The sequence below is a fragment of the Dysidea avara genome, chromosome 3 (genome assembly GCF_963678975.1).
Source record: "Dysidea avara chromosome 3, odDysAvar1.4, whole genome shotgun sequence".
Classification (NCBI taxonomy): domain Eukaryota; kingdom Metazoa; phylum Porifera; class Demospongiae; order Dictyoceratida; family Dysideidae; genus Dysidea; species Dysidea avara.
The window spans coordinates 23,274,594-23,302,217 of record NC_089274.1 but is presented as its reverse complement, the minus strand read 5'-3'; the positions used below and the strand labels follow the sequence as shown (position 1 = coordinate 23,302,217).

The 27,624-nt window shown below is 37.9% G+C and overlaps 6 protein-coding genes across 6 annotated transcripts; 2 read left to right on the top strand and 4 right to left on the bottom strand.

The window, feature by feature from the left end:
* The first annotated feature begins 12 nt into the window (after positions 1-12).
* Positions 13-775, top strand: LOC136250329 (small ribosomal subunit protein uS4). Its single transcript, XM_066042520.1, has 2 exons — positions 13-471; positions 523-775. Exons 1-2 carry the CDS (start codon positions 74-76, stop codon positions 695-697), a joined length of 573 nt encoding a protein of 190 aa, XP_065898592.1. The 5' UTR covers positions 13-73; the 3' UTR covers positions 698-775.
* LOC136250325 (cleavage and polyadenylation specificity factor subunit 4-like) lies at positions 708-2,534 on the bottom strand. Its single transcript, XM_066042517.1, has 8 exons — positions 2,353-2,534; positions 2,026-2,229; positions 1,876-1,971; positions 1,727-1,820; positions 1,320-1,389; positions 1,046-1,219; positions 967-996; positions 708-917 (listed from the first exon to the last, which is right to left on the bottom strand). Exons 1-8 carry the CDS (start codon positions 2,453-2,455, stop codon positions 783-785), a joined length of 906 nt encoding a protein of 301 aa, XP_065898589.1. The 5' UTR covers positions 2,456-2,534; the 3' UTR covers positions 708-782.
* Positions 2,445-7,226, top strand: LOC136250328 (28 kDa heat- and acid-stable phosphoprotein-like). Its single transcript, XM_066042519.1, has 6 exons — positions 2,445-2,590; positions 2,641-2,729; positions 4,505-4,675; positions 6,233-6,366; positions 6,895-7,046; positions 7,093-7,226. Exons 1-6 carry the CDS (start codon positions 2,581-2,583, stop codon positions 7,131-7,133), a joined length of 597 nt encoding a protein of 198 aa, XP_065898591.1. The 5' UTR covers positions 2,445-2,580; the 3' UTR covers positions 7,134-7,226.
* Positions 7,175-8,980, bottom strand: LOC136250324 (protein polyglycylase TTLL10-like). Its single transcript, XM_066042516.1, has 4 exons — positions 8,889-8,980; positions 7,808-8,842; positions 7,507-7,664; positions 7,175-7,459 (listed from the first exon to the last, which is right to left on the bottom strand). The coding sequence occupies exons 2-4, from the start codon at positions 8,637-8,639 to the stop codon at positions 7,295-7,297; spliced, it is 1,155 nt and encodes a 384-aa protein (XP_065898588.1). The 5' UTR covers positions 8,640-8,842; positions 8,889-8,980; the 3' UTR covers positions 7,175-7,294.
* A 2-nt stretch (positions 8,981-8,982) lies between these two features.
* Positions 8,983-10,577, bottom strand: LOC136250323 (tubulin glycylase 3A-like). Its single transcript, XM_066042515.1, has 3 exons — positions 9,466-10,577; positions 9,276-9,421; positions 8,983-9,227 (listed from the first exon to the last, which is right to left on the bottom strand). The coding sequence occupies exons 1-3, from the start codon at positions 10,526-10,528 to the stop codon at positions 9,057-9,059; spliced, it is 1,380 nt and encodes a 459-aa protein (XP_065898587.1). The 5' UTR covers positions 10,529-10,577; the 3' UTR covers positions 8,983-9,056.
* A 7,830-nt stretch (positions 10,578-18,407) lies between these two features.
* On the bottom strand, positions 18,408-22,227 carry LOC136251846 (polyglutamylase complex subunit TTLL1-like). Its single transcript, XM_066044248.1, has 3 exons — positions 21,083-22,227; positions 20,064-20,209; positions 18,408-18,745 (listed from the first exon to the last, which is right to left on the bottom strand). The coding sequence occupies exons 1-3, from the start codon at positions 22,209-22,211 to the stop codon at positions 18,578-18,580; spliced, it is 1,443 nt and encodes a 480-aa protein (XP_065900320.1). The 5' UTR covers positions 22,212-22,227; the 3' UTR covers positions 18,408-18,577.
* Between the last annotated feature and the right edge of the window lie 5,397 nt (positions 22,228-27,624).

Sequence of the window (27,624 nt, the reverse complement as noted above, 5' to 3'; positions counted from 1 at the left end):
TTCTTAGTGCGCATGCGCGGAGGCCTCTGCCTCGTGTTGCTTTTGTGGGGTGCATTATTTGGAACAAAGGAACATGCCCAAGACGGTGTGCTCCAAAACATACACGACCCCGCGTCGTCCGTTTGAGAAGGCACGTCTAGATCAAGAGTTGAAGCTAATCGGCCAGTATGGGCTGAGAAACAAGCGTGAAGTTTGGCGTGTGAGGTACACGCTAGCCAAAATCAGGAAGGCCGCTCGAGATCTGTTAACATTAGACGAGAAGAACACCAAACGATTATTCGAGGGAAACGCCTTGTTGAGGAGGCTGGTTAGGATTGGAGTACTGGACGAGAGCAAGATGAAACTCGATTACGTGTTGGGTCTACGACAGGAGGATTTCTTAGAAAGAAGACTACAGACACAAGTTTTTAAACTAGGCCTAGCAAAATCCATACACCACGCCAGAGTACTCATCAGACAAAGGCACATAAGGTATGGCAGAGGTTTGTGTATCTAATGTTTTAATGCTTCTTTGTATTGTAGAGTTAGGAAGCAGGTTGTAAATGTGCCATCATTCATTGTACGACTGGACTCCCAGAAACACATAGATTTCTCCATCAAGAGTCCATTTGGAGGTGGCAGGCCTGGTCGTGTGAAGAGAAAGAATGCCAAGAAAGGACAAGCTGGGTCGGGAGGTGAAGAAGAAGACGAGGATTAATTTGTGAACATTAAAATGACTCAATACTTTATGTGAATATGTTTGAAGAAATATAAAACAACACACAAACAGAAATAATAGGTGCCTAAAGTGTGACTGACGTTACAGTACCAATAGTTTGTATGGTCTGGTTCTGATTGGCATTTATTGTTGTGGTTTCTTGTGCTGCAGCTGCTGCCTGTGCTTGTGATAACAAAATACTCCTATAAGAATTTGGGCACTAGAAAGAAACGAACGATGAGCTTATGTACATGAAAACTAAGGCTTACCATGTTGGCATAATGACCCTTGTTTCCACACTGTAAAGGGAAGTTTGAATGCAACGTCGACATTGTTTGTTGGGCTTACTTTAAAACAGGTTACTTGTTCTAAGGGACGCTTGAGCACCCCTCCTGCAGGCCGGACAATCTGCATCATTGGATTAGGGTTGAATGCTGGTATGGCTACGTTAAAAGCAGGTGTGGGAGCTGGTGCCTCTTGTGTTGTAGCAGCCTGAGAAACTGCTCCTGATAGACCTGGAGCCTGAAATAAATAAGTTGCACAGATTCAACATTAACAGGCAAAAGATCAGTGAAAAAGTGTCTAACCACCCAACATTTAATACACAGCCATTAAAACTTACCCCTGCTGCAATCAACTGATATCGTGCGCTATCAATGAAGGGTGCATTCATTGGAATATCAAACTTGGGACTGTAACAAAACAATCAATTTCATTACCATACTCAAAGTAGAAATGGCTCACATTCACTAGGACACAATGGTTGCAAATGCTCAGTGGAACCCCTCAAAATAACAGTAAAAAATCTCAGGGACTCTGCCCATAATTAACAAGCGAGAACGTTTAAGGTACACTGTAAAATACAGCAACATCCAAAATTATTGAGACCCAAAACCTGCAGTAAGAGGCAAAATGCTGTTGTGACTCATCTAGTATATGCCTACTCTTGTTCATGGCCTACACATTTAGATTCCTAAATTCACTTATATAAGAACAGAGGAGTTCCACTGTACACATATATTTACTGACTGCCTGAATTTACATCGAGGTCCTTCTGGGCAAAAGCCAGTCAAGTAGTTAACACATATAACCCTTCGTACATGTCTGTGTCTGCAGTTAGGCCCTAGGGGAGGGGAGGAGAGAGAGTGACAGGACACAGGACAAACTACATCACTTACCGTGCTTACAGTAGCCTCGGTCATACCAGAAACAATCTTTGACTTTACTTTCTGGATCGACATGTTGATAAGGACAGTCCTTATTGTGGCACTCCCCTATATGTAAATGTGGTAGTTTTTAAATCATGAAACATAAAATGGGAAACTCACCAAATTTAGTGAAGAAGTGACACTCAGGCATCTTGGACATGTCATATTCATGGAGATACTCACAGTCATCACCTTTCTTACACAAGTGCCTTATCCAATGCTTGCACACTATACTAGCTCCAGGCTTGGAGTGTCGGTAGGGACAGTTACCAGCTCGAACACAACTGCCCCTCCGGTAGAACTCGCACAAACTTGACTGAGATTCTATTTAAAACACGTGCAATGCATAACATACTTATACTGCATACAGTATAGGTAAACAAAGCGTAAAATGTGTGACTTTACAAACAATAACTATAGCGGTGCACTTTAAATAGAGTTACATACTGTCCATTCCTGTGAATGGTAAAGACTTAGCTCCCAGCTGTTTAGCTATTGCAATCTCTACGTCAAATTCGTAGTCATCTATCGGCGCCACACGTTCTTGCATCTTGCCAAGTCCTCAACTTGCTCGCTGTGCTCGAATATAATAGAATACCAATCACCAAATTAATTCACGACTGCCTGCCTGCCTGCCTGTCGTGCTAGTGTAGTAGCAGCAGACACTGAACAGACATGCCGAAAGGTAACTAGTGAGCGATACTGAAGTACTTTTACTATTATTATTTCTTGTAGGGAGACATAAGGGAAAGGCTAGACACTACCTCACTGAGGAAGAAGTGAGACAGAAAGAAGAACAAGACAAAAGAGAAGCGGAATGGCGGGTTAGTTGGTGATGTAGTCATTACATATGGTTGTTGAGTATTAGGCCTGTGTACTGCTAGCATGTAGTTAGTCCTGCAGGGCCTTATTCCAAAAAGGAGAGGAATGTATCAATTCACAGAGCTGGCAAGAGAATAGTGAAATATAAGAGACACGCATGCCACACTACACTTTTAGTGTTGCTCTGTGGGCTGTAACTAGTAACATTATTACACATTAAATTTGTTTGTTACAAGCTTTGACAGCCTACAACACCATTTTTTCTCTAGTATAGTTCACCTAAAACATACTTTTGCTGTAGTGTCTTGACCTCAAGGGCACTCCCCATACATTATCTTTGTTCATGTCTGAAACCTTGTCTCCAGTGCTGTCTGGACCCAAAATGCACATGTGCTTTACCCTAAACTCTGTAAATTCAGTAATGTTGGCCTACTCGCACAGTTTTGAAATATTGTGATTAGTGGAGTTACAGGGAATTTAACACTTCTTGCAATTTGGTACGAAATGCATAGTGTAAATGCATACGCATGCGTGTTTTTATAAGCGATTTATCTGGCGCCACAATGGTGGTGGATACCCATATCGTGCCTCAGACTGCTTTGCACACGACAAATTACTTTAACAGGGTGGTAGCATAGGTTATTTCACTTCGAGAATAGTGGAATACAAGTTGATGTTGTGCTACTTCTAAAAACCAGGCGCCAAGCAGCTAGCTAACTCATCTGGAATAACTATAGACAGTATATACTACTATGAATTAACCAACTATGTATTACTACTTTACAATAGGGTAGTTTGATAATATAATTAGCTATTTCTTGTATTTCATAATTCATGAAATATTTGTAATTCGTTCAATTACGTTGCTATGCACTGCTAAGGAAGCGTTTGTTAAATAAACCGCTTTAACCAACATATTACGCACAAAACTATCTTCTAAACTGTTTTATAGTGTGACTAACGTGTTTTTTCCCACAAATTCTCTCGACAAAGCCTCAAAGCTGCTCTTCATTTTCGTTCGCGTACGTAAGGGATACGCCCCCTTTCAACTCAAAGCGATAGGCTATTCCTGGCAGTGTACGAGGCCTGCACCGTTGTTTTTCAGTTGCTAAATGCCTGAAAACCCTCAAGGGGAAGGTAGTCTGAGGAAAGTCACCACACCCGTATTTCAGTCCACCGAAAAGAAACCACCTCAGAGCAAAGTTCACCTGTGCAGAAGTTTAATACAGACTTCATTTCACTTTTACTTCTTACGTAAAAGCTGCTTTTACCGTTATTAAACGATTTTGTTCACGTGGGTGCGTACGGACAAACATAGGTAGATAGGTAGATAGATAGGTACACACACACACTTTTACGGAAACAATTACAGTAAACCAGGCGCACGCCCACAGCCGGCCTTCGGCCAAATTGTAGCATACACTTACTTCGGCCGGCTGTGGGCGTGCGCCTGGTTTAATAAGAGACACGCATGCCACACTACGCATTTCGTACGAAATTGCAAGAAATGTTAAATTCCCTGTAAGTGTATGCTACAATTTGATTGGCATGCCTTCCACAGAATGCGGTCCAGATCATTCCGCAGCACGAAGGTAAGACCCCAGATTAATGATTCATATTTCTCCTTCTACAATATTTTTTGCACATAAAAATAGCCTTGCAAATGTTGCCCCTCAATAAGTTCTAACCATGTATAGCTCTGTGTGTGTGAGCGTGCGTGTGTGTGTGTAGAAAGAAAGGGTTATACCAATTACCACCCATGATAAACTGCACATAGAGGAAAAAGAATTTGGTGGATGATGATGACGACGACGATCAAGATGATGATCAAGATGGCAAGGGTGTTGATCAAGGTGGCAAGGGTGTTGATCAAGATGGCAAGGGTGTTGATCAAGATGATGATGATGATCAATATACAGACTCTGATGACGATGATGATATTGATGAGGTTAATACACTAACCACTCGGGAGCTGTTTTATTTCAGTACTTAGAATAGCATTCTGAATTCCTCTCTACAACTGCAAGAGAGCTATTAAGCTTTCGTAGTTATATTTAGCTCATGAAAAATACAAACTTTTCCTGATTTACATCATATTTTATCATGTTTGCCTTACAGGGCTAGATATTACTTAATTTTTAGCCTTCTTATCATTATGACCTAATCATCATAGTAGCAAGACACATTGGGATTATTAATGTAGTAAATGCATGGATCAGGGGAAGTAGGACAAGCTCATGTGAACTGATGTAAATTATGCAATACACCTTAGTGATAATCTAAAATATTCCATGTGAGCTACATACATAATATCAATGGTGATGTTTGTGGATATTGAGACTTTACGATAGTACGAATTTCATGAAGGCCGTTACAAAAAAATCATCACAATATGATGATACATGGCACTCACTAATTCACCACTAATGGTTCCACCATTTATCAAACAACCACAAACAATTGTCTATGTAGAAGAATGTTTCTTTTTCAGTAACACTAAAAAATCTTATGTAATTTCATTGCCAGTTCACATGAACTTCTCTCAGGAGCTATAAAATTCCAGCTGTATGATTTCCCTAAAATAATAAAACAGGTGTCACACAAAGGACCTTTCTTTTGAGTCATCTCTACCATGTAACAGAAAAGGTGTAAGGATGAAGCCATAGTTCATGCTTCATGTGCCTGATGTGGGGTATATGGCTGACACAGGGTAGGGTAATTTAAGGATGGCAAAATAAAGAATATTAAATTGTAATATCTGTCTGTTTTCTGTTGTGTGTATATGGTGCATGTATACTGACATCTCAAAGTCTACTATGTCTATCAATAAGGAAACCTTGACAATCAGCACACTTGTCGATAGTCCTGTTTGTTTGGTGTTCAGTGCAGTATACACATGTAGACCCCTGAATCAGGACACCTCACCATTATAGAAAAGATGATTGGTCTCCAGTTCCAGTGCTTATAGGCATGTATGTATGCACTATCATAGGGACTCAATGTTCCAAATATTACTGTCATGTCTTATTTTATAATGAGTGCCAAACTAAAATGCGTGTTGAAAAGTGAAGGACATAAATTATTTGCTTATTATTATTTTGTGTCCAAGGGGGTGGGGCAAGACCATGTGAATGCATAATGTTGCACAAGTACTAAAAATATTTCACATAAGCTGAAATAGATCCTGTACAAAAAGTAGAGGAAGGGGCTCAATACATATTTTAGTTTGTTGTTAGCAATAGTGTGATTCACAATTGAAAAACGCTGCTGTTGTGGAGTATTTAGACTTACAATGATGACGATGTGTGGCAGTCATAACTTTAACATCAAAAGTAGTAGTGGTCATCATTGATTGCAATACAATCATTGTTGTTGTATGATCTATTACTTTCAACAGGTAGTATGACTACATTTAATAAAAATCTTTTTGTTAGCGCTTTGTAGTGCACATGGTCTTGTCCTACCTCCCTGTGTATAGTTTTTAAAGTGTTGTGTTACACCTTAGATGTTTCGTAAGGAGAAGAAAAAAGGTGTTGAAGCTCTCATTGAGATTGAGAACCCAAATCGTGTTGTTAAAAAGAACATCAAGGCTAAAGATGCTGATGTAAATGCCAAAGTAGAACTAACTCGCAGAGAACGGTACAGCATTGCATGGGATGAAATCCCATTGTATGTATATCTGTTTAAATGTGCCATGTTTGAGACATGGACCCATACAAGAAAATGACATATTAGAGAATCTATGCACAGACTTGGGTAAATTGTTACTATGAGGGTGATCAGTTAGAATGATTTCTGGCATAAACCAATGAATGAGTAACTGATACGTATGTGAAAGAAGGCACCAGTATTTTCTTCTTGTTGCCATTGTTCTTTAACTCATAGCTCATTACTAACGTGATTTTATGGAAAGTGTTCAGTATGTTATACACCCTGTATAGGAAATCCGTGTGAACTACGGTGATTTGCCTAATAAACACACACCAAGACTGATTTGAGATATACTGTTTTATGGTTTGTATAATTAAATCATCTAGAAACATTTTTCTTGAAAATCTGTCCCTCCAAGGTTTCCTTGCAGGGACAGATAATACCAGTTCACAGATAATACCAGTTTTCCTTGTCACCAGTTTTAATACTTCTGAATGCAATAATTTTGTATTCTAGGGAAGAGGTTGAACGTCAGCAGAAGGAAGCACACTATCGAAAGATGCACGAAAAAGGACTCACAGACGAGGCACAACGTGACCTTGCCAGACTAGCAATCATTAGGAAACAGCGAGAAGAAACAGCTCAAAAGCGCATGCTAGAACAGAAAGGTACAGCCATGAAATATGTCACAATCAATACTACCGTTTCTTATAGCACAAGAAGCAGCAGCAGCAGCAGCATCAAAGAAGAAATGACACATGCAATACCACTATTAAATCTACATGTAACGCCATCATTTTTATTAACTGGTTTTCAAGGTTTTAATAGTTAAAAAGGTGTAAATTTGGCATATCATTTAAAACACACACACACAGAGAAACAGTTCTGGGATGGCTTGATCATTGTAAAGGATTAGTTACTGCACTGGAAAATCTTTACAAGGATTATACTGCTGCCCTGAGCAGTGAGCTGACAGTTCATTGTAGACTAGTTCCCAGCTGCCATATTTTGCACCAGGTTGTAAGTTAACAAACATACTTGGCGAAGAGTGTATCTCCATTTCAAGATCCAATAGCTCATTCTGTTAAAAGAGTACCCTGACTTCAACACAAACTGTAATTTACTTACCGCCATTGCATATGTTTGCTTGTCTAGTTTGGGAGCATTACTAGGCCACAGTGGGTAGTTGTTGGCCTCAATGAACCATATATGGTAGTCTGATGTGATCATGAAGTCTAAGCCCAACAACAAGTAGGTACCTGGCAGTCTTTCATAAGTCCTCATACCTGTAAAATAATTTGTTTCTATGCTTACTGAGCTGCATCACATGTGCATATATGTTGAATAAACACAAGAACTTTACCAATCTGTAGAAGCACACTCATTCTACACACAGAGTACAAACATACATTCCTATCACATGATTTACTTGAATGTAGTAGGAACAATCCAACCTGCTTGACCATTGGTTCCAACTTTTCCTGTACAAATTTATCATCTTGATTTGTGCTCACATTATGAATGTACTGCTGGAGTTCTGAATAAGTCCAGAAATGGTTGCCTGAAACATATCCACTTACATGTGACTGAATATGCGTGTTTGTGAGGTGTGCATTTAATCCAGCATCAGATGAGAATTTGTTTATTGCCACCCTCAAATAGCCAGCATGGTAAAAAACAAAATATGGGTTTGTCCGGGCGATCAAGATATATGCTCTCACATCAAATTTTCTGCCATTCAATAACAATGGATTGGATAGATACTCTTGGGCCAAATATTGAGCTCGCTGATTGTCACATTTTCCAAATTTATCAATAAGAGGTGATAGCTGATAATACATCTCTATGTTTTCCCCTCCATAGCCACCATAGGGCTTGACTATCCACGTGGATTGTGTATTCTTGGAGATGTGAATGAAAAAGTCTAAACATTCTTTTCTTTCACTGAAAAGAAATGTCTTTGGCATTAGCTTGAGGTCGTTCAGCTTACATCCATAAGATTCGACAAAGCTTCTGAAGCCTTTTAGTTGTCTGTTTTTTGGTCCAGTCGCCATGAAAGCTTTTCCAACAGAAGCCACCAGCATGTGCCTAGAAGTGGTTAAGTTCCTGATAAAGCCATGTTCAAGTGCATGTGATGTCCCATATATTATAGTTAAGGCGTCTGCATGCATTAGTCTCTCCAGCCTCGCTGTAGTCGACCCATCCAGTAGCATCTTCCATTGCCAACGTCTTTCTTCACAAACTTCTTTAAACACTTGCATGATTGGCTTCCCATAGAAGAAAAACTCGACATTTCTGAATGATGAAATAGGCGAGATTTGCGTTGATATGGAGGTACAGTCGTACGAGACGTTTGGTTCTTGTCGTTGATTGATAGCGTGCAACAACAAGTCTCTTTTAATGGAGGCGTGTTCAAGGGGATCCGGACGCTCGTACTTCAGCAGTGCAGATGGAGAGGACAGGACTAGATAAGTAGTAATCACAATACAGACACATATACAAGCCCTCACAAGACTCCTGGGTCGTCGAAAGCCTAGCACAGTGACGTACATTATTATCTGCTATTTGGCTTCACGCGCCACATTTTTTGCGTAATTATAAATATTAGCAATGTAATTAGAATTTCTCTCAGCCACAGCAGAAAAATATAAGTCGTAAAAACATTGAAATATTATGCATTATATAGGTTGAATGGGTACATCCCCAAAAGGAATAAAATGATTGCCAGTACATTTGTTAATCAGTTCATTGTAGACTAGTTCCCAGTTGCCATACCTCTCACCAGGTACCAATTTACCAAGCTCATCTGGAGAAGAGTGTATTTCAATTACCAAATCCAACATGTCACTCTGAAATACAACATGTATTAAGAAATGCATACAGAGAGGTTCACTCACTCCCATAGAATATAGTTCTGATATGTCTTTGGGCCATACTGGATTATCATTTGCCTCAACAAACCAAATAAATAGATCATGTGTCACCATAAACTTTAACTCCAACAATAAATAAGTGCCTGGTAGTCTTTCAAACGTATTCATTCCTGTTGGAAAACTAAAAAAGGTTGAATAGTATGCATGAACATACCTGCTTTAAATAAGAGTAATCCTGTCCGCTTAATAAACCGCTCGAGATCCCTCTCAACAAAATAGTCACTGTCAAACGATGTTTCGCTGATATAATCTTGAAAGTCTTCAAAAGACCAGAAGGAATCCAGGGATATGGATAATCCTTCTTTATCTGTGGTACCAGCTACCTTTAGATAACCGGGATGATAAAATACAAAATATGGATCAGTTCTAGCAATTAATAAGTACGCCCGAACATCAAATTTACTGCCACTCAATGACAGTACGTTTGTGAGCTGCTCTTGAATCATAAACTGATTCTCTTTTAGTATAGTTCTAGCTCTACATTTTTCAATTAATAATGACAAATTTTGGCACGCCTCAACTTTATCTCCAACTACCTCATCATAAGGGTGAACGATCCACTTAGAATCAGGATTTTGTGAAGCATACTTTAAAAAATCAATGCAGTCTTTTCTTTCTGAAGCAAGAAAAAATCTAGGAATAATATTTAACATGTGTAAAATAAGTCCATAGGACTTGACTTGTTTTCTAATGTAATTCAGCTGTGACTTTCTGGTACCAAACACAAAGTGTGCTCTAGAAATTGTTGATATCAATACACGTTTTGATCGGGTGATATTTCTGAAAAAGTTGTGCTGAAAAGCAGTTGAACTTTCGTGCACTATGAAAAGAGTTTTGTTAGTGCTCCAATCTTCTAAAATTCCTCTCATAACGTCTGTTCTGTTCTCTCTCTGTTTCCACTTCCAGTGTTTGTTCACACATATCAGTCTAACCACTTCAATTACAGTCTCCTTGAACACACAAACATAACCTACTGGTAGTTCGTTCTCTTTTGGTTCTACCCGTAACAGCTGCACTGGCATTTTAAGTAAGCAGTTAGCGTTTGGTTTAAATCTCATAGTAGTAAACAAGTTCCACCCATCAACTGAAGTAAGGACTGAAGTATTATTCTGTTCATTTTCTCCCATAAACCAGTGACGATTAACGAATAGGTACACAACACAAACACACAGTAGCAAAACGCGCAGAAACCCTCTAGGACTTCGCAAAGTGTGCATTACATGAAACCGGGGCTAACACACGTGGTTGAAAGCGAATTTTTCGGTAAATTTTGCCGCACAGCCACACCCAACGCTATTTTCTTTTCATCATTCATTGTTCAACAGGGAGTCAGAAACCTGAACCTGAGCTGAAAACTATGTTGACTGCAGAAAAAATCCCAGACCAGGTGCATCATTGGTGACTTTTACTGAATATTAATCCACAGACAGCTTGCAGCTAGTCTAGGCAAGTGCCTGAGGAGCCACACAGTTTGGGATCCAGGATTCCTCTGCATTCAGCCAGTACTTAACAATCGTGACTTCTCATTTTTTCATAGGGTTCAAGTTAGGGTTTTTGTGTGGGCGCGAAAACAAGGCTGCTTGGATTGATAAGTGGTTTAATTGTGCCACCATATTAAGAGTCATATAGACTATCTATGGTGCCACCGGCGTGATGTAGAGTCCGCAGAAGTACACTGACACACCCACCTAACTCTACTCAGTGCCCCACTAGCTAGTTTCTTTGTAACAAAACCACCATGATGGCCCGCCAAAATAACGAGTTAGCTAATGAGTTATGCTCAATCTTACTGGAGTCAGTGAAAATCAGTGATCATGAATTAGGTAGAGGAGCATTTGGGATAGTGTTCAAAGCGGAACTTGAATATGATGGAACCACATATGCTGCTCAACAAATACAATCTACTTTAATGAACCCCACCATGGCTGCTCAATATGGGCAAATCATACAAGATGTGTCTCTTTAGTATCGTGGTAGTTACTACACAGTATAAACATGATCATCCAAACATAGTGAAGATGTTAGGTGTGTACTTTCCTATGATGTTCTAGCTACCAGTTCTAGTGATGGAACTGATTGAATACAACTTAAATAGTCCCAGGATATTCCCATGTGCCTGAAGTTGTCAACATGATATTACAAGATGTCGGTAGGAGAGTCCACAGTCAATACCCTCCTGTGATGCATTGTGATCTCAACCCCAAGTGACTAAGAACGTTGTGGCCAAACTGTGTGACTTTTTTGTAATTTCGGCGTGATATCATTCTGAGGCTAGCCCCCTAGCCCCCCCTTTCCACCACCTATGACAACTGGTGATATCATAATTATCCTAAAGGATGCTATAATTTCATGGGTATGTGGGAGGATTACCAGTAACAGGTGAGCTTGCAGGAAATTTCTTCTGATGCTTCCCAATATGATCCTACCTGTCTGAACCTTGCTACTAGCTAATCTGTTTTCATTTCAGTCAATGAAGTAGTGACAATCACATTTAATGCTTCCATGAAGTTGACAGGTGAGGGGTTAATCCTCGTGATGGTTCCACTGTACCTCCAGAATGTGCTGTTATTATCTCTAGTGTTACAGCTGGTTGTAATGTAGACAGGTCACAGTCTCCCTCCCTTCCCTACATATAAAGAATCAACTATGTACTAGCCAGTAGTGGATACTAGCAGGTACTCACATGATTGACTTGACATCACGGTTGCTCGTAAGTTTGCCAAAAAATGATCTTACCTCATCTCATTGAGGAGCTTTCTGACAAGCATTATGCTCAATACTTGGTTGGCATATAGGTAAAGGTAATAAGGCTGCTCTGAAAAAATTCTGTTTCTTTGTCAACAACAAGTGCAGTGAAAAAGAGATAGACTGGCTGAAAAGTACCACCATTAAAGCTGCAATTTCATTGAAAAAAAATCAACCCATTTATTTTCTGAAGTTGAACGAGCACTTTTGCAGTGCAAGGAGCAGGTCAATAATATAATGGTTGAGATAGTTGCAGAAAACACATTTCCAATAGCTGAAAACAGCCCAGATGCTAAGACACTTTCATGACAAACATCTTATCTTGTACTTTAGCCAAATTAAATCTTTGGAGGACTTGTCACTAAACTCTTTAGCTAAGCACATGCATGTTGGACAACTGAAATTCCATAAAGACTACCCTAGTGTAAAGGTTAACAAAGTGCAAGTGGTGGATATTCTGCTGTGTTTCCACCTGGTTGTTTGCATCACTAGAGAACCTTAATTGGTTCAATGAAGAGGGTTATCCATCACTACCAGATAGTGGTGACACTTTCATCGCTCCTTCATTGTTCCTCATGATGATGGGAGGAATCCTCCTAACATCAAACAGGAGAGGATTATCTACTTCAAGTTTGCCAGTGGCTTTATCCCAACCAGTCTCCTCAACCAGTTGATAGCCAATTGTATCTGTCGTAATGTTAAAAGAAATAGTTAACTGTTGTGGTGAGTGAATAAACGTAGTGAGTGTATATAGTTGTTAAGTTCTCCATTGTATGTGTAGGATGAGATGGGGCAAGGTGGGGGAGCAGATCAGGTATATTACATCAGCTGATGTGAGGAGAAGAAGAGTGTCCAGTTAACCATCACTCTGCCAGTGAGAGATGATATGAAGAGTGTTGAAGAGAGAAGGGAACTGATTGATGACATCACTAGATTACTGGATGACATCATGAAGGTGTTCATGCCAGCAGTACCAACAGACAGGGTGAACCATAGTCATCAAGGATAGCCAAAAAAACTCATCAAATGTATTAGTCAGTGAAGCCTCCAGATACTGAACAATAAGACATGGAACTAGCCAGTCAGATGAGAGAACTATCACAAAACACAACTGGTGCAGTAGCTATAATGTGTACACATATATTATAGTGTTATTGACATGTGTTATTAGGTATTCATCAATTGCCAGTTATTTCATGACACACTCAATAAAATGACTGTTGTGACAGGTCATTATCAGAATATGAACAAAGGTGATTGTTAATAATACCAAGAGTATATAATGGGGAGGGTCTCTTGATAATATATATTACAATTCATCACACAGCGTTATAATTGTCCTTAGACTCCAATATGTCATGTGACTGTGTAAATATTACCACAGGTACACAGTGATTATGTCCTACGGACACATTAAGAATGCAGCCATCAAACTGGTACGTACAGTAACTATAGTTGTATGTAGTTGTGATGTGTTCCTTTATTCTAGCTATTAGGCATTATTCAATGTCAAAGAAGGTGTAGTGCAACACACTATGTAGTGTTATAACTGCATGTACACAAGCATTGCACTGTGTTCATATAGTGTGTGCATGTGTATTATGTGATGTTGTTTGATATATCATATAGACTCCTTTTGTTCCCAATTTCCAGAATGTCAAGTCAGCTGCAGCTATTGAGAAAAATATTTGGAAACAGTGTCCCAACTGTCGTATCTATACTGAGAAAAATAATAGTATGTTATTAGTACTGTAGTAGAATAGGCCACCTTTGGGACAAACGTATTGGCCTTCACAATGTGGTAGTCTCAATAATGAGGTCAAATTAAGAGCACTCATGTGGGTGTGGTCTAGGGACCAGGCATGGGGCGAAGTACTTTGGTACTTGTACTTAAGGACATTTAAGTACACCTTCTTGAGTACTTGTACTTATACTTAAATACTTTTTGTACAAATGTAATGTACTTGTACTTATACTTAAGTTCTAAACAATGTACTTAAGGTACTTAAAGTACTTCAAAGTACTTATAAGTACTTTGAAGTACATAAAGTACAATGAAGTCCTTTTACATATGTATAAGTGAAATAAGTTGTAGCTGTATATATATATATATATATATTATATATTGGCTCAAAGATAATATATTCCTGGATTGACATGGTCAGCTTTTGGTTGAAATCACAATTGCTGCATTTGCTCTAAAAACAGGATTTAAAAGGTTTCCCATCTTCTGATTCATTTCTCTGTTGATCTTAGAAATAGTTATACTGCTTTTGGCCTGAAAGATTTAGTTGATCATTATAAGAAGCAGGCAGCTATAGCAGTTAAGAAGAAAGATTATGTCCTGAACAGAAAGTCAAAAATAACGAAGTACACTCACTAAGCAGGTGGATGAATACATTGAAGCTGACGCAGTAACAATGGCTCAAAGTCCAGCAAATAAGATAACCAAAGGAAATATCCTCTGCTTTCAAGGTTGGCAAAAACATCCTAGGAGTACCATCTTCCTCTGTGCCTGTTGAGAGACCCTTTAGCATTGCAGGAAAGGTATTTACTCTTGAAAGATTTCGCCTTACAGATGGCAGATTTTCACAATTTTATTAGGCGCAACCAAAACTACATAAATGCAATCGTGAACACTGTAAACATAATCTGTACTTGTACTTAAATACTTTCAAAAGTACTTGTATTTTATTTAAGTATTTCTCTTAAAACAATGTCATGTACTTGTACTTGTACTTCAACAAATGTCAAAGTACTTGTACTTTACTTCAGTACTTTCACATGTACTTTGCCCCATGCCTGCTAGGGACTATACAACACATGTACTGTATTACTCTCGTAAGTGCTTTAATGCATATAGACCTTATCTGATACACAGATCAATTCATTGTTTGTTTTTTTGGTGACCCCAGGAAGTTGATAATGTAAAACCTGCTCCTGTAGCTAGGTGGCCTATCTAAATATAATCACACATTATTTGTACAATGACCTTTTGCGGTAAATATAATTAAGGTACATGCTCATATTGGACCGGATGATCTACGGGGGCTTAGATTCTTTTTGCACACTTAGCAAAAAAATGCAGACATGTTACTTTATTGCCTCAGACTTTAGCACAAATGAAGAATGCATAAGGTGAATTCATGTACTAAGTATTATGTAGTTATGAATGTGTTTATTCACGTAAAAACATATTGAACTTTGTTACAGGGTAAACCAAGTGTGGGAATAACTTGAAAATTGGTGTGTACATAGGCTGATCATCGTAGCAGTGATTTTTGATGGTTTAAAAGACAATAGAGTTACAGCTACAGAGTTACAAACTAAAAACTAAATGGATTGAGATACTCTAATAGAGCAGTCACTGTGGGGTTAAAAGGTGTACAAAAATGTCAAAAACTCACCAGGATTCAAACCAGGGACCCCCCCATACCTAACACCTGCATTTTTAACCACTGATCACTCGGGTGAATAGCTCACTTAATTTCTACTTTATAAATGAAAATTCTGCTTCTTAGTGTTATATATAAACATTTATAATTTCATTGTTCTACCAATAGAAGTTATAGATTGTTCTAAAACATTCTATGTGTGTTAGAAGTCCTCAAAAAAAGTGCACTCTATTAGAGTACTGCAATAATATTGAAATAAAACATGCAATACAATACTCTATGTTTCTTCAATAATCATCATAGTGTCTGTATAGATAAGGAGGAATGTGAGTAAAAACAAGCCCAAAGTCAACCATATGCTGAATTTTGGGGCCTTATATAGTACAAAACAAAGTGAAATCCACACAAAAACAGCCAAGCAGTGAAAAAATGGTGTGGCCTTTAAAAAACTTGGTTGTGAAGTTGGCTGCAATGATGTAATGCAAGTAAAATAACACGCGTGCACAGCCATTATTAAAATTTATTAGCATTAACATCATTGCAGCCATTTCTTGGCTGCCACCTTCAACTTTTTTCACCCAAGCTTTTTAAAGGCCACACCATTTTTTCAGCTTGGTTGTGTTTGTGTGGATTATCCTCAGAGCAATAGCTACACAGTGAAACCAAGAGTTAATAAAGGAGAGGTATTATTAACTCTTTACAAAGCACTTGGTGTTTTGAAAAAGGTGCACAATGAGACATGAAGAAATCCACAGTAAATACATGTATCAAAAAGGTTCTGAAAAAAAAAACAATGTACAAAAGGGTTGGCTAAACAGAAAAATTAAGTTGAACCTTTGTGGATTCAAACCACCACTCACACAGTACATTGTGGCCTTGATGTGCATGATTTAACCTTTAACCACCAAACCAACTGCATGGATACACATTCAACTAAAAAGTGCTACAAAAGCATGGGCAAGTTGTATAGGTGTTTACTTGTGGTCACGCATGCCGGAGTTTGGCTCTATACACTTGTCTTCAATGGACCGTAGGCGACAAATGGCAGTATTAGAAACTTATAAAAATGGGCAGATGATGAGCATTTCCATAATTGGCACAAAACCACTTCAGAGCTGGTACAGAAAAGTGCACTAATTCAAATGGAATGCAGACAGACAGATGGCTTATATGCAGTATAGGACACTTTCCATTTGTATTGGACCCCTATATTTAATGCTTATTCAAAATGGCTGTGGGTACACTACTGACACAGTATATTATTCTCACATGTATTGTCCATATGTAGATCCTGCCTATTATCATCAAGTTGCTTAGCAGCAAGCTAACGCTTGGTGACATTTACTGCAAGAAACGCTAAAAAGTGTTAGTGTTTTGAAATAGGTGCACATGAGAGAAATGGTGTATGTATATATAGTGGTATGAAAACTTATATACAGTGGAAAAAACTCATACCTGTCCTGTATGTGCAAAACTTCATTTCCTTAGCATTGGTACCTGCCCTATGTGCCACATTCTTACTATAACCTAATGTATAACGGGAACTAATTAAGCTATTAATTTGAAATATCAGCGCCATTCATGTATGCAGCATACTTGGTAATGTCACTTTTAAAGCACATGAGTGTTATGTTATGCCTATGATGCCTGTATGTAGGGTATGTGCAGGTACCAATGCTAGTGTATGTATAAAGTGCTGTGTAATTATTGATCTACTCTTTGTCTCTTTCTCTAGATTGTAACCGTATGACACATACGTGTGCAAGTTTGAGTTTTGTTGGTTGTGCCTCATCCAATGGAATGATAACTCACAGGTTCAGATGAACTGAGGCTAAACTGTAATATCCTATATTAATCAACAATAATTATTATAATGAAATTATATTAATATTGCAGCCGTATATATAATAATATACCTAATTAGGAGGGTTGAACATATAGTAATTGGAGTAACTAGGCTGTGTTTCATTATTAGTGCATGAACTATTAGTTTGTAACAGCGAGCATGTGTGCTTGGCATGTGTGTGTGTGTGTACCTGGTGTAAAAATGCTCAACTGTCCACGTCATAGCAGTTGATAGTCCAGGTGGGACTTCGGGTGCCCACACCCTCAACTGTGAGACATGGTACAGCCTCCTGCAGATTACTAGTCCTGCCCCAGGAGGGTATGCATGCCTGCGCTGACTCATAGCACCTGAGTAGCACACAGGTGCCCCAGTGCTGGCCACTGACACGTATTGGCAGCTGAAGGCTTTGCTTTTGCTTTTTGCATGTGTGTGTGTATGTGTATGTGACCTGCCAATATATACAGTATATATAATTACACAAATTCAAATTTAGTATAGGCAATGGTATAATTATAGCATTGATGCTGCAGGGATAAGCGATACAATACCAGAACAGAAGACATGCACTGATATGCCAGAATTGATATACTCATACTGGGTAAATCACATGATACAGCTATTGTGTTTGATTGACATTTTTATTTGTATATATTTATACAAAAGCATGTTGTATACCTACTTTCCATATATCCTGAGATACCTTGGTATTGTACCAAAACTTGTCTATATACTGAGGAGTTTTATACTGTATCACTGAATATGGACAGAATGACAAAATAGCTTAGTCTTTCATCAGCCTCTCTTGTACATGCAGTCTATTTCTTTCATTTAGTGTTGTGACAACAGAGCTATTAGTCCAGCTGAATATCTTACAGTGCATGACTCATCTATATGTCTCACATAACCTGTGCATGTCCACCTTTTAATCCTATATACCAGTAACGAACAAAGTGATTTAGATGTGTGAGCTCAAAAATCTGCAAAATTTGGATAACTCATTTCTATCATCCTTTTGAGTAAAAAAGCATTTTGCAAATTTTGTGTTTTTGCACTTTAACGCTGCATGTTGTTATAGTATAAAACACATGCAGTAAGCTATATATAGTGCATGAAAAATTGCTTGTATCTTAAAAATTTTACACAATTACAGATCAATGAAAGGAGGAAATTCTGACAGTTTTACAGAATAATGGAATGTCATGAGAGTAACAATATATATATTTTAAAGATACATGCAGCAGCTAGTGATTATGCATCTATTGGTGAAGAAAAATACATGTTTATGACTGTATTGGAAAATCTCTACAAGGATTATACTGATATCCTGAACAGTTAGCTAACAGTTCATTGTAGACTAGTTCCCAGCTGCCATACTTCTCACCAGGTTGTGAGTTAACAAACTTCTCTGGAGAAGAGTGTATTTCAATTACTAAATCCAACATGTCACTCTGCAAAAAAAAAAAGACATAATGACAGCATCTACTAGGAGGGAAGTTAAAATTATTATCAATGTAGCTATTTCTTGGTTGTGACTTTTGGTCATAACCTGGTTTTTTTGAAGGCTATAGCTATACAACTTTCTCATAGCTTGGTTGTTTAGGTATGCATGGACATCATTTCTTTTTGTGGTTACGATAATGCCTTTTCCCTCTGATGGAAATTAATAGTGATTATATATTATTAAACAAAGAATGTTACAGTTGTAGCTAACTATACTTTAATGTTTTGATTGATACATTACAATGCTTAAATGGAGGAGTCCTTTAAGGACTTCTGGTCTAGTGCTAGATTACAGGGTATGTAGATATGCAGTAGAACAAGGTAGAATTCGATAACTGGCAGCATTCGGTGACTCTTTGTATGCATGTGATTTAAATCCATGTAGGGAGACCTTTTCCACAGTTTTTGTAAACTTTAGAAAATTCTGGCTATTTTATTAGAGTACGTATCTTAGTTGTTTGATTTTTAATATGATCTGGATTTTAGGCATTAAATCAATTACTATTCATGTAAAAAAGACTCATTGTCATACCTATAGTATGAACTGTTCAATATGCGAATAATTTGAAAGTTGGTTTGTAGGTATACATTTGCATTTTACAGTGATTGTTTTTAATGCCTGCAAAAGTATTCGAGACTGCCAAAAATGAATTGATCCAAACTTTGAAGGCTTGGGAATTCATCAGGTAATTTTGCTCAAAGCTCAAAGTTAGTACAATGTGGACTACTGAAGCAGTGGCGGATCCAGGGGCCCCCCATCCCTTAAAAAAGAATTGCATAATATATAAGATCAAGATACTCTAATAGAGCAGTCAATCACTCTAATAAAGCAGTCACAGTGTTCATAAGGCAGTGTAGCTTAACTATGAAGCTATGAATAAGGATCTGAATAAGGATCTTTATATACTTTATAGTATATACATTTGGTAAAGGACAGCCATTATTGCTGTGACCTTGTTTTTTTTTGCCTTCAACTTTTCAGCAAAGTGCACCCCCCCTTTCCAAACTCTGGATCTGCCCCTGTGAAGGTGGAGAGCATTTGTATTGTACCAGGACCACATAGCTTTGAATGGGTAAAAATTGGTTTTGTCACAGTCCTCCTTGACATTAGTGTTGTCCACCAGTTTTCTATAGGCCACACAACACACTCCACATGTAATGAACAAATTACTATATTCTTGCCAAAATTCTATCATATTTGTCAAACGATCAAATTTTTCTGCTATATATACACTAACAAAGACTTTACATATAGGTTGTACTCACCCCCATAGTGTATGAATCTGATGCAAAACTAGGCCACATTGGAGTATGGTTAGCCTCAATGAACCACACATGATAATCAGATGTTACCATAAAGTCCAACCCTAACAACAAGTATGTAGCTGGTAGTCTTTCAAATGTTCCTAGTCCTGTATAATGTGGACAAGTATTGAATTATGTATGTACAGATCAGTGCATACACATAATTATATGGAAAAATGACAGTTGCAAATACCAAAGTCATAAACATAAAATTTGGTAAGAAAACTACCAAAATATACAATTGGTGACTGGTGAAATGCATGCATGTAATTAAAATTAATTCCCTCCAAAATTTGTGCTTATGCAGTACAAAATACTTGATCATTGTGATTCATTCGTTATGGCTACCGTATTATAGCCACAAAGGTTGACAAATTTGACGAGTGAGCAGTGTTCAGTTCACCAAACTAAAATCCTCCAAATCTTTTGTCCAATGCAAGTCTGTATTTAGCTGCTAACAAATTTGCCAAACTTATTCTAGCCAAAATCCTATCGTGGCGAATCTCCAAAGTTTCCTCCTGCCAAACTTTCCGGCTATGTGATACTTATGTCCTTGTATGCATAAAAAGCAAGGTTAAAAAAATATCCTTATCACACACACCCTTTTCCAACTGACATCTTGAAAGATGATGCCTCATCAGTGGCAAAGCCAATTGTATAATGCAATAGCCTCCACTCTTCATAAAACATTCTGTTGGAGGAATTTTACTACATAGATTACTACTGTATTCACCGAAATATCCCACCAATATTACCCTGACTGGCTCCAATGTTTCATGTTTTAATCAGTGGCTATAATGAGCAACCAAACAACAGCTGGTTGGTTAATGAAATCACTAAATATAATTCCAATCAAATCATTGGTTTTTTCAATTAGAAATTTTAAAGCTACAGACATATTGTACTATATACCTACAGACTGCAACCATTAATGGGTGCAATCCCAAATTACGTATCAAACCAAAGCATGTATTACTAACCTACTTGTAGTAAGAACAATCCAGTTTGCTTTATTATTGGTTCAAGTTTTGTCTTAACAAACTGATCATTATTGGAGCTGATGTTACTAATGTACTGCTGAAAATTTTCAAACGTCCAGATGTGATCCTCAAGGGTAAATCCTTCAATTTTCTCCTGTATATGAGTGTGAGTTAGGTGTACTTCCCTCCCACCTTCCTCGCTAAGTCTCTTCACTGCCACTCTCAGATAACCAGGATAATAGTACAAGAAATATGGATTAGTTCTAGCAATCAATATGTATGCTCTGATGTCAAACTTTCTCCCGTTAACCAACAATAGATTGGGAAGGTACTCTTGAATAACATAATGTTTTGTGTCATGTTTTTTGCCACAATCCTTGAACCTCTCCAACAATGCTGGAACACGTGGATAAATCTCAATCCCCTTTCCAGTTATTCCACTATATGGCTTGACAATCCACGAGGAATGAGGTCGTTTGGAGATGTAATAATGAAAATCAGAACAATCTTTTACTTCTGAAGCAAGGAAAGATTTTGGGAAAAAATTCAGCTGATCTAAAGTGCAACCAAAAGACTCAGCTAATTTCCTACTGTAAACTATCTGTGACTGTTTTGTGCCTGTCACAATATGAGCCTTTGAAATGGATGATATAAGCACATGTTTAGATTTGGTGATGTTTTTAAAGAAGTCAACTTTAAAAACAGTTGAACTGTCATGAACAATGAACAAAGTGTCACGTGCACTGATCAATTCTCCTAGCCTCTGCATAATATAGGAGTTATTAGTCATCACTTTCCACTTCCAGTGTTTAGCTTCACAAATTAGCCTCACTACATTTATTACAGTCACCTTGAACATGTAGAAACAATTTGGTAATTCTCTTAACGGCAACAGTTGCGCTGGCATAAACGTGCAGTGGCTGGATTTGTTGGATGCAATGTTTGTTGCCACGCCCACTCTACTACTATCTAAAAAGCTGGTAAATAGCACCTCGCTATTCCCAGATGGTAGGTGTCCATCCTTTCCCAGGAGCAACGGAGACAGAACGTAGGCATGGAAGACTAGAAACACGACAATCACACACAATAACACGATGATCCACTTCCTAGGGTTTCCATGAAATTCCATCTAGTGCACGCATCACGAGACCGTATCTTGTATGCGCCGGTCTACAAACTTTACCATTTCACACGTTCGGCATTGGCAGACGATTAAATTTAACATCATTTACATAGCTAATTTGTAAAAGTATCCAGTGAACCATCTTAGTAAGTCTTGGGGATTGCAAACCAAAGAGATGGGTCATCATGGGTCACTATGTATGCAGTGACAGACAATCTCTCAAAATAGCTGAAGAGCATGCAAGTAGCTATATAATGTGGCACAGATCATTATCATACTGCATGGCACTGCTGGCACGAAACTATAGTCATCATGAGCTGTTTGGAAATATAATATCGTTACAGTACAATGTAGCTACTTCAGTATAAACTGTAAACTGCAAGGGCATGCAGTATGGTTCCAACCTGACCACGTCACTCAGTAAGCTATTACTATACTTGCCATACATGTGATGCTCTATAGTTAGCTAGCACTACAAAACTTTTACGTCTAATTGCTGTATGAATGTGTATAGCAGTCTTGTTTTGTTATTTCAGATTTTAGCCAGAGGGATAATATATGTCCATACCGCACTACTTCCATTTCAAAAATGGCAAACTATGTGCATTTTCTATTGTGAAATTAAGTAATGTTCTTGTTAGCATGTATACATAATTATACTAACAACTTGCTTGCATAATGGGACATTTGATGAACGACACATATAGTATGTGACAGTTCTTCTTTATGGCACGCAAACTTCACTGTTATGAAAACTGCCATTCATTCTAATAGCTGAATACATGGTTTATTTTTGTGCTATTATTACTGTACATATTAATTATTCATATTTTGCACTATAGTTATGTTGACACATATATAAATCTGATATATCTTAATTGACACAGCTAAATTTCCATGACTTAAGTTTCTATATGCCTAATGCAGTGGTGTAAGTAACCAGTTATCAGCTATACAGAGTTACTGGATGTGGGGGTTTGGGAGCTGATGCAGTGCCCAGCCACTATAAAATTCAATAGCTCAAAACTCAACAGATTGAGTGTATGTTTCATTGATAGTGGATATTATACTTTGGCCCAGCTAGCTAGTGCAGGGACTATGCATACAAGCATGCATGCATATCCACTGACAAACAATGAAATGATTTATAAACAATTAAAACATTACTACAAGTATGTCAAGCACATCCAATGGATAAGTCTATAAGTACAGGAGCTATCTGTCCCCATGATTAACACCGCAGACTTCACCATGCTGTCACATAGAAGGAGACAAAGATGGAGTATTCCTTTAAAATGCAACCACAATTAATGACTCTATTTGTGAATATAGCAGCATATACCAGTGAAGCAAGGATACAGATTAGATCCACTGCAGCATTGGGGGATCCTGTGATCCTGTCACACAGAGAATGATGGAAGATACACTGACATTATATCAATGTCACCCTGACCTTTCTAAAGAAGGGATTATATTCTGACGCACTAATGAAAAGTAGTGGGTCTTATACATGACAGTTGCTATTGATGTAAACTAGCAATAAGATAGTGTAGGATGTGCACTTAGCGTGTTGTGTGATACATTATATGTATAAGGAATGTGTTCAGTATTTTTTGATAATAATAATATTGTGTATCAACTATGTATAAGCGACATACCAGAAAACAATACATTATATGTGCACGTGCATACTTCTAAACCCTTAGATAATTAAAATTTATGGCCACAACTGATAGTTTTCAATTGTAATAAAGTGGAAATGTATATAGCTACAGTACCAATGAGTATGGTATGTACGAGTTTAGCTGAACCCTGAAAAACAGCTAAAAATTAAAAGTGGATTTTTTCTCAACAGAGTTAACATTTCAACCAACCAGATGATTAGTAGTAAGTAACAGCAAAGGTGTCAACAACAGACATGTATGGTTTGGCTCCATTACAAGTTCGGGAAAGGGCTGTAATGGACACTGTACTTATATAGCTTCCCCATAGGAAATGTATTGAGAAAATTTTGATTAGCCGTAAATATTATTTCAGACATTTGAACAAAAAGATTTTGAAATATTTTTAGCGGGTCAAGCAGTACTACAAATGAGCCAAATTTCAAGATCGTGTGTAATTACATCCATAAGTTATTAAGTGTTTTTGAGGATTCAGCTCAACACGTAAATACTATAATAACAGTCCAGGCTACATCTATGTACTATAGCTAACAAATGAAATAGTGTGATGACGAAATGGATTGTTGTAGAGTTGGTGATAAGCACAGCTATACTACAGTGGAACCTCAGTTATCTGAATCCCTTGGGACCAGGGATGGTCCATAAGTCTGAAAAGTCCATATCTCTGAAACTGTGTATGTAATTGCATGAAGAACATTTTTAAAAATTTCAGTATTATCAACTACCCTAATAGAACAGTCACTACTCTAATAGAGCAGTCATTTTCATACTTCAGTTAGCTGAGAATCGGGATAAGTGGGGTCCGGATAACTGAGGTTCCACTGTATATGTACATAACTGCCAGGTACATGATGATGAAGGAATTATATCCTGCCCGTGCTATACAATGCTTGTATAAATATTGATTCCATGTAGCAACACCAGGCAGACGCTATAAAGTATGTTTATGCCGGTGAACCTGATCTAGGAGGCTATAAACTAGTTGCATTCCTATGGTTACATGTAGCTATGTATAGTATTTGTTATTCACAATTAGCTTGTTCCTGAATTGCTCTCTAGACACATTTGCCTGTCTGTCTGTCTGTCTGTTCAGTGTGATGAGACTTTTACTCTAATAGACAGATACTTCCATCTGCTAGTGGTATATAACCAATTTATGACTGTATTGGAAAGTCTCTACAAGGGTTATACTGATATCCAGAACAGTTAGCTAACAGTTCATTGTAGACTAGTTCCCAGTTACCATACTTCTCACCAGGTTGTAAGTCAACAAACTTGTCTGGAGATGAGTATATTTCGATTACCAAATCCAACACTGATGTCACTCTGCAATAACACCAAGTCATATAGTGAACAACCAAGTGTATTATTCTTACCGACATATTGTATGAGTTAGGCCACAATGGAGTATTATTGGCCTCAATGAACCACACATGATAATCAGATGTCACCATAAAGTCCAATCCTAACAGCAAGTATGTAGCTGGTAGTCTATCAAATGTTCCCAGTCTTGTAAGAAAAAAGGCATTTCAACTAATTTTCCTACGACTCAAGAACCCACACAGATTGTGCATGGCTTAGCTATACCTGTTTGTAGTAAAATATGGCTGTTTGCTTAATTATTGGCTCAAGCCTTTTCTAGTCATTTTTGGAGCTAATGTTAATCAAATCTTGTTGAAAGTCCAGACATGTTCTTCTAGTGAATATCCTTTGATGTTTCCCTGCATGTGTATGTTGGTTAAGTGAGCATCTCTTCCACCAGTTTTACTAAATTTAGTTACTGTCAGCCTTAGAAAACCACGATAGTAGAATACAAAGTATGGGTTAGTTCTAGCAATCAATATGTATGCTCTGATGTCAAACTTTCTCTTATTTAATAGTAGAAGATTAGGAAGGTACTCCTGAATGACGTACTGATTCCTCCAGTTAGACTGATTGCCATGTGTGCCATTAATTATTCTCAATAATGATGACACATTTGGATAAACCCATTTCCACAAATTCCTTTATATGGTTTCAGTAGCCACCTAGATTCGGGCTTATTAGTAACATATGTAACAAAGTATGAGCATTCTTTGATTTCTGAGGAAAGAAATGATTTGGGAATAAACTTCAAATCATCCAAGGTGCATCCAAATGACTTAGCCAGTTTTCTGCTATATATTAGCTGAGAATTCTTTGAGCTGGTGACCTTGTGAGCTTCTGAGATGGTTGATCTTTAAATTTAAATGTACAAAAAGTCATGTAAGTGATTAACTAGCTATATAACTAGATAAATAATCTTTAAAAGAATCTAGATTACAATTACTTAAATCCTCAGATACTAGCATGTGCTCCAGTGATTTCCTTGACGAAGCTGTGATCAAATATATTTGACCTGTCCTGAATTATGTACAGAGAGTCTGTGTAGGTCGACTCCATTAGATGTGGTATCATGGTATTATTAGGTAAGAGAGAGAACCATCATTATTAAATGAGGAAACATGCAAATACATTACAGTGTGATGAGCCCTCGGTCTTGTGCGACCACAGCCAGACTCTTAAAAGAGATCTGTGTGGGCACGGCAAGGTTAAACAAACAAACAAACAAACAAACAAACAAACAAAACAGCCCTAAACCTACATACAATAATAGAAATTTGTTACATTATTACACATAAACTACGCTGTCCACTCACTGCAATTCCTGGCCAAGAAAATTTTCTGTGAGCAGGATATGCACGCCTTAGCAGCATCGTCAAAAGTCTGTCGAATAGAAGACTTGGTGGTGGTTGACGGGTGGATGAAATCAACAAAAGTCTTGAAATTCTGAATACAGCTGGACTGATAGTGTCCTAGCACACTAATTTCAACTGTTTCATAATAGTTGTCAATCCTCAAACGATCAAATTCTGCAAGTAGCTGTAAGTACTCTGTCTTATTTTGCTTCCTAGATCTAGCTGCTTCAATGTGATGTTCAGAGTCCAAGGGACAAGTCAGTTCCAGTAAAGCTACAGAAGATGTTTCAGAATTGTAAACAACAATATCTGGTCTGTAAGAAGTGATCAACAGGTTAGATGGTATAGTTGCTTGAGGACCTTCACTAGCTCGCAATCCTGGTAGGTCAGCATACACATGGATACATGAATAACTGACAAACATGTCCACAAGTCTAGAGGCAAGAAGATGAATCTGGTCATGTCGATATGTATAGCACTGTTGAGTTAATGCCACAGGGCAACCACCTAAGATGTGGGCAGTGGTAGGCCTGGAAGAGTCACATAAAGTGCGTCGCACATCAGACTGAATGCACCGTCTTAAGTTAACTTCAGTTGGTAATGTGTCAGAAGCAGCTCGCAGGAGAAATGAGAGCTGTCCAGGTTGGAATCCTGCCATCAGTCTGTTCCAGGTCTTACACGAATTCTCTAATTTAGCAAAGTCACTGAACTTGGATTGGACTGTTAGTGTCTTTAAATGAGCTTCACAGTTAGACTTAGACGATAACTGCTTTGCTTTGATGTACAATGAGCGAGCAGTTGGGAGAGAAGAAATTTGTTCCCAAGCAGTTATTAGGAGGGAGTAATCAGCATTCTATATTTGCAAAGGAATACTTCCTAGCTGTAACTGTAGTCCTAGCTCTTGAAGTCGAGAATCAGCAGAAGCACTAACACAGGATAATAAACTTAACTTGGCTTCTCTGGAAATATGTGAAATGCTAGGACAGCAAATATCAGGACAATACAGAAGAACTCGAGTTG

Coding starts and splice junctions, on each gene's coding strand:
- LOC136250323 (XM_066042515.1), bottom strand. CDS start 10,528: ATGCACACTTTGCGAAGTCCTAGAGGGTTTCTGCGCGTTTTGCTACTG. Junction 9,422..9,465: donor ATTACTCTTATTTAAAGCAG/GTATGTTCATGC, acceptor GTTTTCCAACAG/GAATGAATACGTTTGAAAGA. Junction 9,228..9,275: donor CAGAACTATATTCTATGGGA/GTGAGTGAACCT, acceptor GTTGTATTTCAG/AGTGACATGTTGGATTTGGT.
- LOC136250329 (XM_066042520.1), top strand. CDS start 74: ATGCCCAAGACGGTGTGCTCCAAAACATACACGACCCCGCGTCGTCCG. Junction 472..522: donor ATCAGACAAAGGCACATAAG/GTATGGCAGAGG, acceptor TTTGTATTGTAG/AGTTAGGAAGCAGGTTGTAA.
- LOC136250325 (XM_066042517.1), bottom strand. CDS start 2,455: ATGCAAGAACGTGTGGCGCCGATAGATGACTACGAATTTGACGTAGAG. Junction 2,230..2,352: donor ACCATTCACAGGAATGGACA/GTATGTAACTCT, acceptor TGTTTTAAATAG/AATCTCAGTCAAGTTTGTGC. Junction 1,972..2,025: donor TCACTTCTTCACTAAATTTG/GTGAGTTTCCCA, acceptor ATTTACATATAG/GGGAGTGCCACAATAAGGAC.
- LOC136250328 (XM_066042519.1), top strand. Junction 2,730..4,504: donor AAAGAGAAGCGGAATGGCGG/GTTAGTTGGTGA, acceptor AACTGCACATAG/AGGAAAAAGAATTTGGTGGA. Junction 6,367..6,894: donor GAACTAACTCGCAGAGAACG/GTACAGCATTGC, acceptor TTTGTATTCTAG/GGAAGAGGTTGAACGTCAGC.
- LOC136251846 (XM_066044248.1), bottom strand. CDS start 22,211: ATGGAATTTCATGGAAACCCTAGGAAGTGGATCATCGTGTTATTGTGT. Junction 20,210..21,082: donor ATTGTTCTTACTACAAGTAG/GTTAGTAATACA, acceptor CACATTATACAG/GACTAGGAACATTTGAAAGA. Junction 18,746..20,063: donor CAGATTCATACACTATGGGG/GTGAGTACAACC, acceptor TTTTTTTTGCAG/AGTGACATGTTGGATTTAGT.
- LOC136250324 (XM_066042516.1), bottom strand. CDS start 8,639: ATGCAAGTGTTTAAAGAAGTTTGTGAAGAAAGACGTTGGCAATGGAAG. Junction 7,665..7,807: donor ATTGTTCCTACTACATTCAA/GTAAATCATGTG, acceptor ATTATTTTACAG/GTATGAGGACTTATGAAAGA. Junction 7,460..7,506: donor AGCAAACATATGCAATGGCG/GTAAGTAAATTA, acceptor CTCTTTTAACAG/AATGAGCTATTGGATCTTGA.